Source organism: Stenella coeruleoalba (genome assembly GCF_951394435.1).
Source record: "Stenella coeruleoalba genome assembly, chromosome: 16".
NCBI classification, from domain to species: domain Eukaryota; kingdom Metazoa; phylum Chordata; class Mammalia; order Artiodactyla; family Delphinidae; genus Stenella; species Stenella coeruleoalba.
The window spans coordinates 46,717,957-46,730,916 of record NC_137162.1 but is presented as its reverse complement, the minus strand read 5'-3'; the positions used below and the strand labels follow the sequence as shown (position 1 = coordinate 46,730,916).

At 47.8% G+C, this 12,960-nt stretch overlaps 1 protein-coding gene across 1 annotated transcript in view; it reads left to right on the top strand.

The window, feature by feature from the left end:
• The window catches only part of LOC307175471 (WD repeat- and FYVE domain-containing protein 4-like), a gene marked incomplete at its 5' end in the record, with an annotated part of 227,684 nt that overhangs the window by 38,925 nt on the left and 175,799 nt on the right, over positions 1–12,960 (top strand). The window contains 8 exons of the mRNA XM_079900580.1: positions 663–888; positions 1,311–1,387; positions 2,440–2,661; positions 3,303–3,481; positions 8,398–8,629; positions 9,685–9,830; positions 10,875–10,986; positions 11,695–11,885. Of these exons, the coding sequence (XP_079756706.1) occupies positions 663–888; positions 1,311–1,387; positions 2,440–2,661; positions 3,303–3,481; positions 8,398–8,629; positions 9,685–9,830; positions 10,875–10,986; positions 11,695–11,885 (1,385 nt within the window). The remainder of the gene's footprint in view (positions 1–662; positions 889–1,310; positions 1,388–2,439; positions 2,662–3,302; positions 3,482–8,397; positions 8,630–9,684; positions 9,831–10,874; positions 10,987–11,694; positions 11,886–12,960) is intronic.

The following is a 12,960-nucleotide window of genomic DNA, read 5'->3' as shown; positions in this document are numbered from 1 at the left end:
AGCGCGTGCAAGAGTACCCAGCGCTGCCCCTGGGCAGAGGAACAGTGTCAGCTTTCTGCACAGCTCACAGCTCAGGGGGGAGTTAGGAGGTCAGGAGAACAAAGGATTGGCCTGGTACCTGGAAAGATGCTGGTCCAGGGAACCAGCTTGGAGAAAAGAAGGACATGGACATGCTGAATATAAGATTGCATAGGACATTGAGGCAAGGAGGCCCAATTGAAAAGCAAGGATGGAGAGTCAGGCTTGAGCCGGCAACCAGAGGTGGGAGACAGAGCTTTCGAGGAGACAACCTGTTGTGAAAGAGAGTGTGGAGGCCAGAGAACCAAGACAAAGCCTCGGTGAGCGACGGCCAATGGGGCAAGCCAGTGACAGCAACAGAAAACCTGTATTGGAAAGGGGTGGGGGCCACGACAGAATTAAAGTGAGAAGAAGTTTCTAGGAGGAGCAGGTTGTCACAATAGTTCCGTGTTATCAAAGTCAGCAGAGAGCCCAGGTGGGAGGGCCAGTGGAGGGCCCAGGAGGACACCCTCAGGGTTAGGAACGGCATGGTACTCTGCAGAGCCCTCCTTCGGGGCTGTGGCAGAAATGTGGGGGCTGTTGTCAGAAGAGGGGCAGGAATGGTTTGAGCAAAGACACAGCTCTTCTCCTGCCTGCTGCCCTAGGGTCCCAGGCAGTGACACCAGTGCCTGCTGAGGATCCCCTGGACACCAGCCCTCGCTCCGCAGTCACACAGGCCCGCAGGCCCTCAGGGCCATCCCAGGGCTCAACCACCGCCCTTCAGACAGCACTGAGCCTCATCTCCATGACCTCCCCACGCAACCTGCAGCCTCAGAGGGCAGCCCTGGCTCCATCCTTCGTGGAATTTGACATGTCTGTGGAAGGTTATGGGTATGACAGGCTTTCATATACTTGAAATACACTATTAATTTCCCAGTGCCTTGGGTGAATTATAATATTGATTACAAAAGTGTAGCTCCCATCGTCTCTCACACTCAGCTGTGGAAAATGTCTGGGTCATGGACACCCTGTCTTCTCAGTGGCTTCTTAGAGGCAGTGTCCCCAGCTGTCTTGGGCCAGGACCCTCTCATTCCCCTGGTGTGTCTGCATTCACGTGCAGTGTGGACTGCCCTCCCCTCTAGCCCCCAGAGCAGATTCCTTTCTTAGGGTCATGGCGCCAGCATCAGCTGCTTTCTGTCCTCGGGGCCTCATGGTGTAGGAGGGAGTGAGGCCCCTGCAGAAGGACAGAGGGGGAAACCTCACGCCAGAGGTTGGCTTGCGGTTCAATGATCTGAGACACTTTCCTGTTCCAGCTGTTTGTTTATTCCAACCCTGTCTACGGTGATGGGAACCAGCACTGAATACTCGGTCTCTGGAGGGATTGGGACAGGTAGGTGCTTCCCTGGGGGTTTAGCTTGCTGGGGTCCCCTCCCCGACCTGGGAGGAAGTCCTTGGGGAGCCTTGATTTCAGATTTCCACTTGGCATTTCCAGAAGGCGTGAGTCTTCCTCTTGGTCCCGCTTGTCCCGTTGGTCATGCCTGCCTTGGGGCAGGGGTGTCCTGTTCACTGTGCATCCCAAGGGCCCAGCCCATGGCTCTGCACAGAGCGGGGGCTCTGTTAGCACTGATGGGCTCGGTGGGTGAGTTGGTGGCTGAGCCTGACTTTGATGCGTTTTGTCAGTGATTGACAGAGGCTGAAATGGACACCTCACCCCACCTTACGGCTCTCTCTAGAGAAGAATATGAGTTCTTTGTTGATGGCCATCCAGTCTTTGGCTCACGTGGGGATCGACTGGGCCTTGGCGTGCTTTGTACAGTGCTGCACTCAGCTGAAAACCAGGCACCCCTTGTTAGGAGAGCCAGGGTCTGGGTTTCTATGGGAGGGTAGGTGCTCAGGAGCTATTACATTTATGGCCCATCGGCACAGGGTTCCAAGCCTGATTCTGCCCATTCGGTGAGGGCAGTGGGCCCTGCCTGTTCCACCAACCCTGTTACAAGGTGGGAGGGCATGGGTTTCCCTAGAGTGGAATATTCCCCAGGCAAGGCTTAGCCAAGCTAGGCCGGGGTCCTCTGCCCCACGTAGCACATGGCCTGGCTTTAGACCAGCTGACCTGTGGGCCCCATGATGACGGATCTCAGGGGTGTGTCACGTCTCCGCCCCCTTGGCAAGGCAGAATGGAATAATAGGTGGGCCAGCATTGGAGAGAGGCTTCGAGGATCTAGGTTCAAGTCCTGGAGGGAATATGACTTACTGCTGCACGTATGAATAAGGAGACAAGAGCATCCTCCTGCGTGGGGTCGTTGTAAAATAGGTGTGAGTCGGGTGGGGCACAGTGCTAGCACACAGTAGGGCCACCCCTGAGCTGAGTCAGAGCCACAGTGAGTCTAGACAGGCTTCCACAGCAGGACAAAGCCTAAGGGCGTGCTTGTGTTCTGACCCCAGGCGCTGCCAGGTCCTTCCCTCCGCCAGGGGGCCTGACCTTTTCCTGCTGGTTCCTGATCAGCAGGCACAGCTCAGTCACGGAGGGCCACCCGCTGCGCTTCCTGACCGTGGTACGCCACCTGGCCAGGACCGAGCAGCCCTTCGTCTGCTTCTCCGTCAGCCTCTGCCCGGAAGACCTCTCCTTGGTTGTGTCTACAGAAGAGAAAGAGCTTCAGCCCCTGGGTAAGGTTTCACCCACCCTTGGGAGAAGTGGGGCTGAGTCAGCAGCTCTTGGCCCAAGAGCCAGGGGGACCGGCCCTCCCTCAGTTGTACAGGTGGCTGGTCCTGGCTCTGCCTCAGAGAGCTCAGCTCGGCTCTCCAAGCTCACCTGCCAGCGATGGCCTGAACTGGCCTGAGATGGCCAAGGCCAGGGTATTATGGCTACGCCTGTCCTTGTGTGCCCCGTTTCATAGTGAGACATTGACACTGGAAGGCCCAGGGTTTGGCCTGGCATCCTTTACACACAGCACAGCTGCCTAGGCTCCTTCCCTCGCAGGTATTTGCCACCCTATGTGCATCACTGTGGAGGCAGCAGTCTAGTGAGGGGTAGACCCTGCAGCCTGACTCCTGGGCTTGAACTCTGGCTCTGCAACCTTAGGCAAGTTACCTAACCTCTTTGTGCCTCAGGATGGTAACATGGAAATCACGATAGTACCTACCTCAGTGCCTGGCACAGAGCACGAGCTCCAGCAATGACAGCTGCTGTTGTCAATATTCTGTGGCGGGGGGACTCGGCATTGGCTCCATGGGCACAAGGCCCGCTTCTGCTGGGTTGCTGCTCTCTGACACTGCAGGCGTGGTCTGGCGTTTGTGTTCTCTTCCAGATGTCATGGAACCTGAGGGTGACCCTGAGCCTTCTGCGGGACGCCAGCTTCGGGTCAGGTGTGGCCAGATGCTGGCCTGTGCTCAGTGGCACCACCTGGCTGTGGTTGTCACCAAGGAGATGAAAAGGAATTGTACTGTTTCCACCTATCTGGATGGGCAGGTCGTCGGCTCAGCCAAGGTAAGGTGCTTTTCCTCAGTTGTACTTGCCCCATGGCCATGCCCCCCTGCCACACCACCCTAGAGTGGCCTCAGTTCTTTGCTTTCTTTTGGCAGCAGCGTTGGTATCTAATGAAACCCCCTTGCTGTCCAGAACACCTGGCTGAGCTCAGGCATAAAAAGAACATCTTTAGATGATGGTCACACAACCAGGGCAGAAACTAAAACATGGAAATGAGAATAGTCATGACAGTTACGGTTATAGGAATAATCACAAGAGCATAGAAATCTCCAGAATGAACAGAACAAGGCTTCTCACATCTTAAGGTGTGAATTCCCCAGGGGGGTCTGAGCAGGACCCAAGGTTCTACCTTTCTAAGAGGCTCTTTGGTGAATCTAATGCAGCCAGTCTGCATGCTACACTTAGCAGCAAGACACAAGGACTTGCAAAGACACCAACATGTCTTGCCAGATTTAGAGCAGGAATGATGAGGAAAGGACGGTCCCCTGCTTAGAGAAGGTAATAGAATGTGAACACACAGCTGGAGGAAGCGTCTCCTCACTGTCATTTAGAGACACCTGAGGTCCTAGGGCATAAGGGAGAGGAAGCTGGGAGATGAAGACTGGCAGGCGTGCTCCAGCGACCACTGTCAGAGGTCCCCAAAGAAGCCAGAGACAGAAGGACCCAGAAGACCACAGAGGGCAGGTGCAGCCAGATTTTCACCCAGGTTCCAGAGGCAGCATCTCAACCTAGGCTACGTTCTTGAATCTTTTGGGAAGTCTTTTAAAAGTTCTCTTGCATAGGCTATACCCCAGATTAAATACAGCAGAATGTCTGTGAGTGGGGTAATTTGGTGATGTTGTCAGAGTTTCCCAAGTGATTTCAATATTAAGCCAGAATGGAGAACTTGAGGTTAATAGGGTTTCCCATTTCAGTAGATTGACATTTGGGGCCCGATCATTCTTTGCTGTGGGGTCCTATTCTGTGTATATTAGAACACTTAGCAGCATCTGTGCCCCACCAAAGCTGCTATAGCATCTCCTTCTGCCCAGCTGTGACCACCAAAAATGTCTCTAGACATTTCCAAATGTCTTGGTGGGGGAGGGCAAAATTGCCCAGGTTGAGAATCATTAGGTTAGAACAACCTAAATTCTGTGGAACCTGAAGATGAAATTGATGCTATCTTCTGGTAAATGTCTTATCAAAAAAAGCAGTGGTAACCAGAAAGATTCACCAGGAGCATGACAAAGGTCCTTCAAAACATAAAGTTAACTTTTTTCTTAAATCATTAACAATTCCTTCCCTCCCTCCCTTCCTTCCCTCATTAAATATTTATTGGACGCCTACTAGGTGTTAGGAATTGCCCATGCCTACCAGCCAGATACCTCCAGGAGCATGCATATAGTACAAAACAAGAGTTACATTTATTAAGCTTGCTGTAGCAAGAGACTCCTTACCCCATTGGGTAATAAGGACTTAGGAGGAGCTAATAGGATTTGGGCTCATTTTAGGTGAGTTTTTGGGAGGGTTCGAAGAAGTGGAGGTCAGTCTGTTCTGACTTGGGTGCTGTCAGAAAGGCAATTTGGTGTCTGTGTATGTTCAGAACTTTTTTTCAGGAGGTAGGAGGAATGGGGCAGGGCTTGAGCTGTCAGTGGAGAAGGAGCAGTGGTCACTCAACGTTAGCCAGGATGGAAAGTGTAGTCACATTTGTGGTTTCCCAGTGTCTTTGTTTTTCATCTGTTTAGGCATAATTACAGAGTGGACTAGTTTTGGTCCTCTTTCACAGAATATGTTGGCATTCTCTCTTGTTTCATAGAATAGGTTGTGTTCTGTGAACTAGATCATGTACCTTGAGGCTAAGAGGCTTGTCCTATTGCTATTTGGAACTCGCTTGCACCTAGCACAGGACTGGCATACAGAAAGCATGCAATAAACACTTGATGAATTGCACTGAATTTATAGCCGCAAGGAGTAACGTGGACCGGCTGATGGTATTGTTTAGTGAATTGGTACATGGACGAACATCCAACCCCGTGGGACCAGCTAAACCAGATTCAGTCAGCAGGGAGGTTGGAAGTGGTATGATGCTATGGGAATATGCCAAAATAGGCCATGGAGAATGGCCAAGGGCCAAGTCTGACAGAGTTGACTTTCCAAGATGATTTCGACAAGTCCGGTCAGAATCAGCAAGTGAAATTTAATCGGGATAAACATAAAGGTCTGTGTTTAGACGCAGGTGACAGTTGGGCAAGAACAAAATGGGCTTTGGTTGGGGATAACCTAGTGAAAGAGCTGTTCTCAAATGTTAGAGCCTTTGCTTTTATTTCCAAGGGAAGTCAAGTTCAGCTGTGAAAGGTGGGGAGTGTGTTAACAGCTTGAATTGAGCAAAATGATTTGGGAGCAATCTGAGACATCTTATGCCTATAAATCAATCTGAAGAGTGCAGGGAGTATACACGGTAGGAATCTGAGAAGAAGGGGACAGGTGGATTGGGGGGTGGGGCACCTTTGTCAGGTGGGAGAAAAAGTCTCTGCCTACAAGGACGGGAAAGGGGAGAGAGAGCACAGTAGACCTCACTCTAGGTAGGCTTGACAGCTTGGAAAAACTTGGTTTGTTTTTATTTGAAAGTCTTATTTAATTGGTAGGGATAAAAAGAATATTTCTGAAATTATATAACCTCTTATTTAAAAAATATGTATTTATATACATAGTCATGTATAATTTTGTAGTCGTTATAAAAATAATATAAACACATTTTGAAATAACTGAAAAATAAAGAAGAAAGATTACCTACATTCCTTCTACCTTACCATCATTTTTAGTTTCTTTCAGTTTTTATTCCTTTAATAAAATAGTTGTGACTTTATTGTATAAAACATTTTATATACTACTTAGTTAACACTATCATTTTAAAATGTTTTATCTGCATGGGCTATGAAACTATTATTTTTGAATTTCTGATAATCTGTTAACTATTTCTTTTATCGAAATTTTTGAGAAAATTTTTGAGAAAATTGTAGGCTAACATTTAGTGGTAAGAAAGAGATTGACCAAGTACCACTGGTGGCGCAGTGGTTGAGAGTCCGCCTGCCGATGCAGGGGACACGGGTTTGTGCCCCAGTCCGGGAAGATCCCACATGCCGCGGAGCAGCTAGGCCCGTGAGCCATGGCCGCTGAGCCTGCGCATCCGGAGCCTGTGCTCCGCAACGGGAGAGGCCACAACAGTGAGAGGCCCACGTACCGCAAAAAAAAAAGAAAGAAAGAAAGAAAGAAATCTTGTGTACCTTTCATCCAGTTTACTCCAATGGTAATATCTTGCAAAACTATAGAATATCACAGCCAAGATATTGACATTGATACAATCTGCTAATTCATTCAGATTTCCCCAGTTTTACTTGTACTCGTGTGTGTGTATTTAGTTCCATACAATTTTATCACATTTGTATGTTCTTGCATCCACTGCTCCCACCAAGATACAGAACATTTCCATCACCACAAGGGTCTCTTTTGTTGTATTTTTATAACTACCACCACCACCCACCCACACCCCCTCCCAATCCCTGTCCCTAAACTTGACAACCAGTGAGCTAAAATGTTGTCATTTAAAAGATGTGGTTATATCTATGGAATCATACAGTATGTGATATTTAGGATTAGATTTGTATTCAGCGTAATTCTCTGGAAATTTATCTTAGTTGTTGTATGTGTCAGTAGTTCATCCCTTTTTTATTGCTGAATAGTATTCCATATACTCATATATGGATATATAACCATTCACCCATTGAAGGACGTTGGATGTGTTCCCAGTTTTGGGATGTTACAAATAAAGCTGCTATGTACATTTACGTACAGGTTTTTGTGTGAGCTTAAGCCTTCATTCCTCTGGGTTAAATACCTAAGAGTCTAATTGCTGGGTCCTATGGTAAGTGCATGTTTAGTTTTATAAGAAGCTGCCAGAATATTTTTCCATAGTGACTGTGCCATTTTCCATCCCCACCAGCAATGGATGAGTCGTCCCGTTTCTCTGCATCTGGTGATGTCACTCTTTTTTAATTAGCCATTCTGATAGGTGTGTAGTGATGATATCTCTTGTTTTTAGTTTGCATTTCCTTAATGGCTAATGAGATTGAACATCCTCTCATGCGCTTATTTGCAACTTGTATATCCTCTTTAGTGATGTCTTATGCACGTGTTTCACTCATTTTCTAATAGGATTGTTGGTTTTTTACTGTTGAATTTTAAGAGTTTATCTAAATATGTTAGATACCCGTCCTTTGTTAGATATGTAATTTGTAAATAATTTCTCCTAATCTATAGCTTGCTTTTCATCCTCTTTCATATGGGATTTTGCAGAGCAAAAAAGTATTTAATCTTCCTGTGAGCAGTTACAGTTTCTGCATGTTCTTTGTTAGTGTATAGAATGCAATCGATCTTTGTGTGTTGATCATGTATCCTTTGACCTTGCTGACCTCAGGTGTTAGTTCTAGGAAGTATCTTTTTTTTTGGTAGATTCTTTGGAATTTTCTACATGGACATACCATCTGCAAATAGAGACAGTTTTATTTCTTCCTTTCCAGCCTGTAATTATTTCTAGTACGTAAAACTTAACTGAGGTACCAATATTGGACATTTAAGTTCTTTGTGAAATGACTGGGAAGAAAAAGATGAACCTTTTAGTGGCACTTTATAGTTCTTATCAAATTTGTTTCCAAAGGCACAGTGTCAGTTTTTTACTCCCACCAGCATTTTATAAACTGTTTTGTGCACTGTTTCTCAGCTTTGAGAGTTATCTTTGTAATGTTTTTAGATAAAACAAGTTTTCACTTTGAGAGAAGAAGAAGGTACATCATTTTATATTTTATGTGTTTGTTTGATTAATTCTGAGGTTAAACACCTCCCATCTACATCACCCCCCCCCAACCTTTTTATGTTAACAGATGTTGTACATTCAGGCCTTACCAGGACCATTCCTTTCAATGGATCCATCTTCATTTGTGGATGTTTATGGATATATTGCTACCCCTCAAGTGTGGAAACAAAAGTCATTATTAATATGGCGTCTGGGCCCTGCGTACCTCTTCGAAGAAGCCATCTCAATGGAAACTCTGGAAGTTATTAACAAACTTGGCCCAAGATACTGTGGTAACTTCCAAGCTGTGCATGCCCAAGGTATGGGGTGTTTTGATTTATAATGATCTTGCCGATACTATTTTTTAAATGGCCATTCAGTTATTTATAGCTTATTTATAAAGAATAAACTCAGCACAGGCCAGTCATTAGGGAAAACCTCTGTAATTGGATCATTACATATTTACAATCCAATAGAAAATGTCAGAAAAGGAAATGACAATCTCCTTTAGATTTCAGTTCCAACACACATAATGGAGGAAAGTGGGTGGGTAATACCATCAGCAAACAAAGGGGGAAGCGAGTGAGATAAATCAGTTACATTCCTTTTAATGAAGAAGCTTTTTAACTAAAGTATACTGTTGTCTTCAATTATTAAACAGGCAGACAAAACACCCACATTTTCATTATTGATTGTTGGCTGTTCAAGCAGGGAGCATAGCTCTCTGTGCTCTGTCAAGTCAACGGGGTCAGCTCCCATCGGGGAAGAATGATAAATGAATCTATGTATGGAAGACTTCGTGCCTGGTGAAGGGCGATTGAGTGCCCTGGAGTGTTTCTGTCTCCAGGCTCCATGTCTTCTTTGATCTTCATTTCCTCTGGCAAAGGGCACTGGCCAGAACAATGTGAGGAGGTCAGGTCCAGAGCCGAAGTTTCATCAACTCTCTGTTCACACCATGCTTCTCAAGTGCCACATGTGTCTCTCCTTGACTCAGCGACCTGGGCACTCATGCCAAAGGATGTGTTTACCATGTACATGCAGCTCATTGAAAACCTTAGGGCTTTCGGCCCAGCATTTTGGGAGCGAGGTTACATTCTCGATAGGTGTCTCAAGCTTTAGTAATTTCATACTTGGAATGCCTCTATTTTTATAGTAGGGTTAATATTGTGAGATTTCTCTACAGTTTTCTATGTGTCAGAAATCACAGGTAGGGGCAAAACATGTAATATATAACATACAATGTAACAACATATAGCAGCTACGAACATTCCTCAGTGATGACTTCGCCATGTAGCAGTAGATACTTACTCTTCTGAGGCTTAATTTCCTACTCAGTAAAGTGAGAATAGAAATAACTGAAGATGTGTTATTTTAGGAGAGGCCCCTTGTACGGAAGTGATGCCCCTGGTTGCAGAGGAAAGGGTTTCCTTTGGCCTTCATATAGCCAGCTCCTCCATCACCAGCGTTGCAGACATCAGAAACGCATACAATGAGGTGGACAGCCGCCTGATTGCCAAAGAGGTATGCCCTCTAACTTCACGTGCTGCTCCGTTTTGGAATCACGATCTCATGGCTTCCTTCAGCTTTCAGTGATTAAGTGAATACTAATTCACATTTGTGCGTGTGTAGACAGTAACACAGGCGTGCTTCCCACTTCATTTGTTAAAATATTTCATGACGCCCGCGCATTCGCATCCCACAAGACTAAACCTCTTATTTCTGAGAAGAAAGTAGGTGTTCTTCGTTTTCCTTGGTAGAGCAAGAACAAATGGAATATTTATAAAGCCTCTGTAACACTGGGAACACTACTGAGCTTCCCTTTTCTGGGTGCTACTAACCCCCCAACATTGCAGAATATTCTTTGAATCACTGTGTTTATGCAAACAACAAACTTGCAAAACAGCAAGCAGACATGCTTATAGATGAAGATGCCATTAGACTTCCTGTTTCCTAATTCCTGCATAAAGAGCTCTATTGCTTACTGCTGATGAATTCGGGCTGATTTGTTTGCGTTCTCTCCACCCTCACAGACAGAAGGCCCCTTCCCTTTACTGAGACGGCAGGATCAGGGGTTAAGTCCTGTTGAGCACCACAGCTGTGCCTTACCAGCACAGAACCTTCTGCTGGAGGAGACCAGGGTCCCTGTCTTCCTGGCCGTCTGAGACTGGGGATGCCAGGGCTTGCAGAGCCGGATGACCCTAGATCGGGAAGGAGGCAGCTCTGGCCTTCACAGCACCGTTCCACCTCCAGTGTCCTCAGGTCCTTCCTGCTCTCATCAGCTCCTCACTGTGAGCATTTGTTTACACTAGTGAGCATGTGGGATACTGGTGGCGCAGTTGTATAACCGAAGTTGCTCCCTTATGATTAAGCCAGAGCCTGGGAGGCAGGACAGGGGAACCTGAATTTTGGCTTCAGTCCCTCTGACGTCGGTTCAGTTATTATTCATTCACTGACTTACACTTACGGAGTGCGAGGCCTGTGGGTGCCTGCCCTCCAGGAGCTCGTGAACAAGACCTCCTCCTTCCCAGGAAGGTTTCTTGGATTAATTGTTACCAATTTCTCTAGATGAACATTTCATCCCGCAACAATGCCACGCCTGTGTTCTTGCTAAGAAATTGTGCTAGTCACCTCTCGGGCTCTCTTCGAACCATTGGAGCCGTGGCCATAGGCCAATTAGGTATGAACTTTTACTGCTATTTGGGAAGAAGGGTTGTGGCCGTCATCGCTTGTGCAGCCTGGAATTCTGGAGCGGCAGGCAGGACTGAGAGGGCTGAGGAGCTGGAACAGTGAGGGCGAGAGTTGGGAGTTAATCTCACCAGAGAGTTAGCCTCCCTGCAGAGGTCAGTTCACTTTGCTGCATCTGACAACGGGTCGTGAACTCGCTACTAACGGGGCTGGCGTCTGTGCACAATGGAGTGAGTACAGTGGGGCCTCTGAGCAGAGGCAATGCTTGTGGTTGTTTGGGTGAAAACAACAGTCAGCGACTGTTGGTTGCCTTGCAATCAGGCAGGAGCAAAGCCATGAACTGATGCAGGGGTCCAACGTTGCAGATCTAGAGGGCAGACAAGAACCAGAAGTTGTCAGAGCAGCCAGCAAACTGAGGCTCAGAGGGCAGCTGGCTCATCCGGCACTCTGGACTGAGACGGAGGCTGGAGGTCTGAAATCCCTTGGGCTGTTTCAGCCTTCTGTGACCCAGAAAGGACTCAGCACAGGATTTCTCATTGACCTAAAAGTTTCAAAGCCCCTCCTTTTCCTCCCAGCCTGTCCTGTGCACAGGCCCCCGCCCTGAGTGGATGGTGCTCCTGACAGCTCTTGCATGGTGCCGCGGGAACTTCCACTGCAGTGAAGCTGTAGTATACTCAGGAATGCCCTCTGTCCCACACAGGGGTAAGGGTGTTCCACTCCAGCCCTGCTGCCAGCAGCCTGGACTTCATCGGTGGCCCTGCCATCCTCCTGGGCCTCATTTCCTTAGCAACGGATGACCACACCTTGTACGCGGCCGTGAAAGTCCTGCACTCGGTCCTGACCAGCAATGTCATGTGTGATCGCCTGATGCAGCTCATCTGTGGGTACCAGGTAATCCCACCCTCACATCTGAGCCTGCAGTGCCCCCCCTGCAGGGAGCTGGCATCCCCGAGGAACAGGGAGGAGGCTTGCTGGCCCAAGTGGACATTCCCACTAGCATGACTTTTGGAGAAGGGAAACTGAAGGTCCCTGGGTCCTAAGACCAGTGTCACCAGAGCAGAGGGCCAGGTGACAGCCAGCCAGAGAGGGACTCTGATCAGGATGGGGATGCTCACCTGTCTGCAGCTGCCGGCACCTTTCACTGATGAATTCAGGAATCATTTGTGATCCCCCCACTTCGCATCTAGCATGATGGCTAAGAGCCTAGACCATAGAACTAGAATGCTGCGTTTGAATTGAGCCCCTGCCTAACTTACTACTTAACCTTGCCTGAGTCCTGAGTTATTAACCCTCTCTGTCTTGGTTTCTCTACCTGCACGATATGATCTGTCATATCTCCTGTATCTATCATATCTCCTGTATCATGAGGACTAGATGATTTAATACAAGTGAAGGGCTTAGAATTATGTCTGGCCCAGAGTAAGTGCCCTAGAAATGTTGGCCATCTTTAGTTCTTAATCTCTCTGTGCTTCAGTTCTCCTCTGTGTAAAATGGGAATAATAGCAACACCTATTTTGTAGGATTGTGATAACTGAGTTAATATATGCTGAGTGCTTAGACATGTGCCTGCTCAGAGTAACTGCCGTGTGTGTGCACTGTGATTGTTATTGCTATTTACTGTTCATAATGTCAGATGAGTTGTAGACACTGTCCTTCAGGAATGCCCTGCCTGGCTGGGAAGCAGCCAAGAAAGGACTCATGCAGGGCAGGAATAGGGTCAAGGCCTAGACAAGGTCACTGGGGCACAGAGGCTGCAGTTTCCTCCTGGGCACAGTGGGGACAGGGGGAGGGCCTCCCTGTCTCTTCGGCCCCCGAGTCAGGGTCTGAGAAGAAAGCTGTGTGGTGTCACGTCAGGCACACCCCCTCTCACCTGGACTGCTGTGCCACAGCCAGACAGCAGCCCCTTCCTCCTGCCTCTCCCTCAAGGTCCACTGATGCCAGTCACAGTTCTACATTATAGACCTGA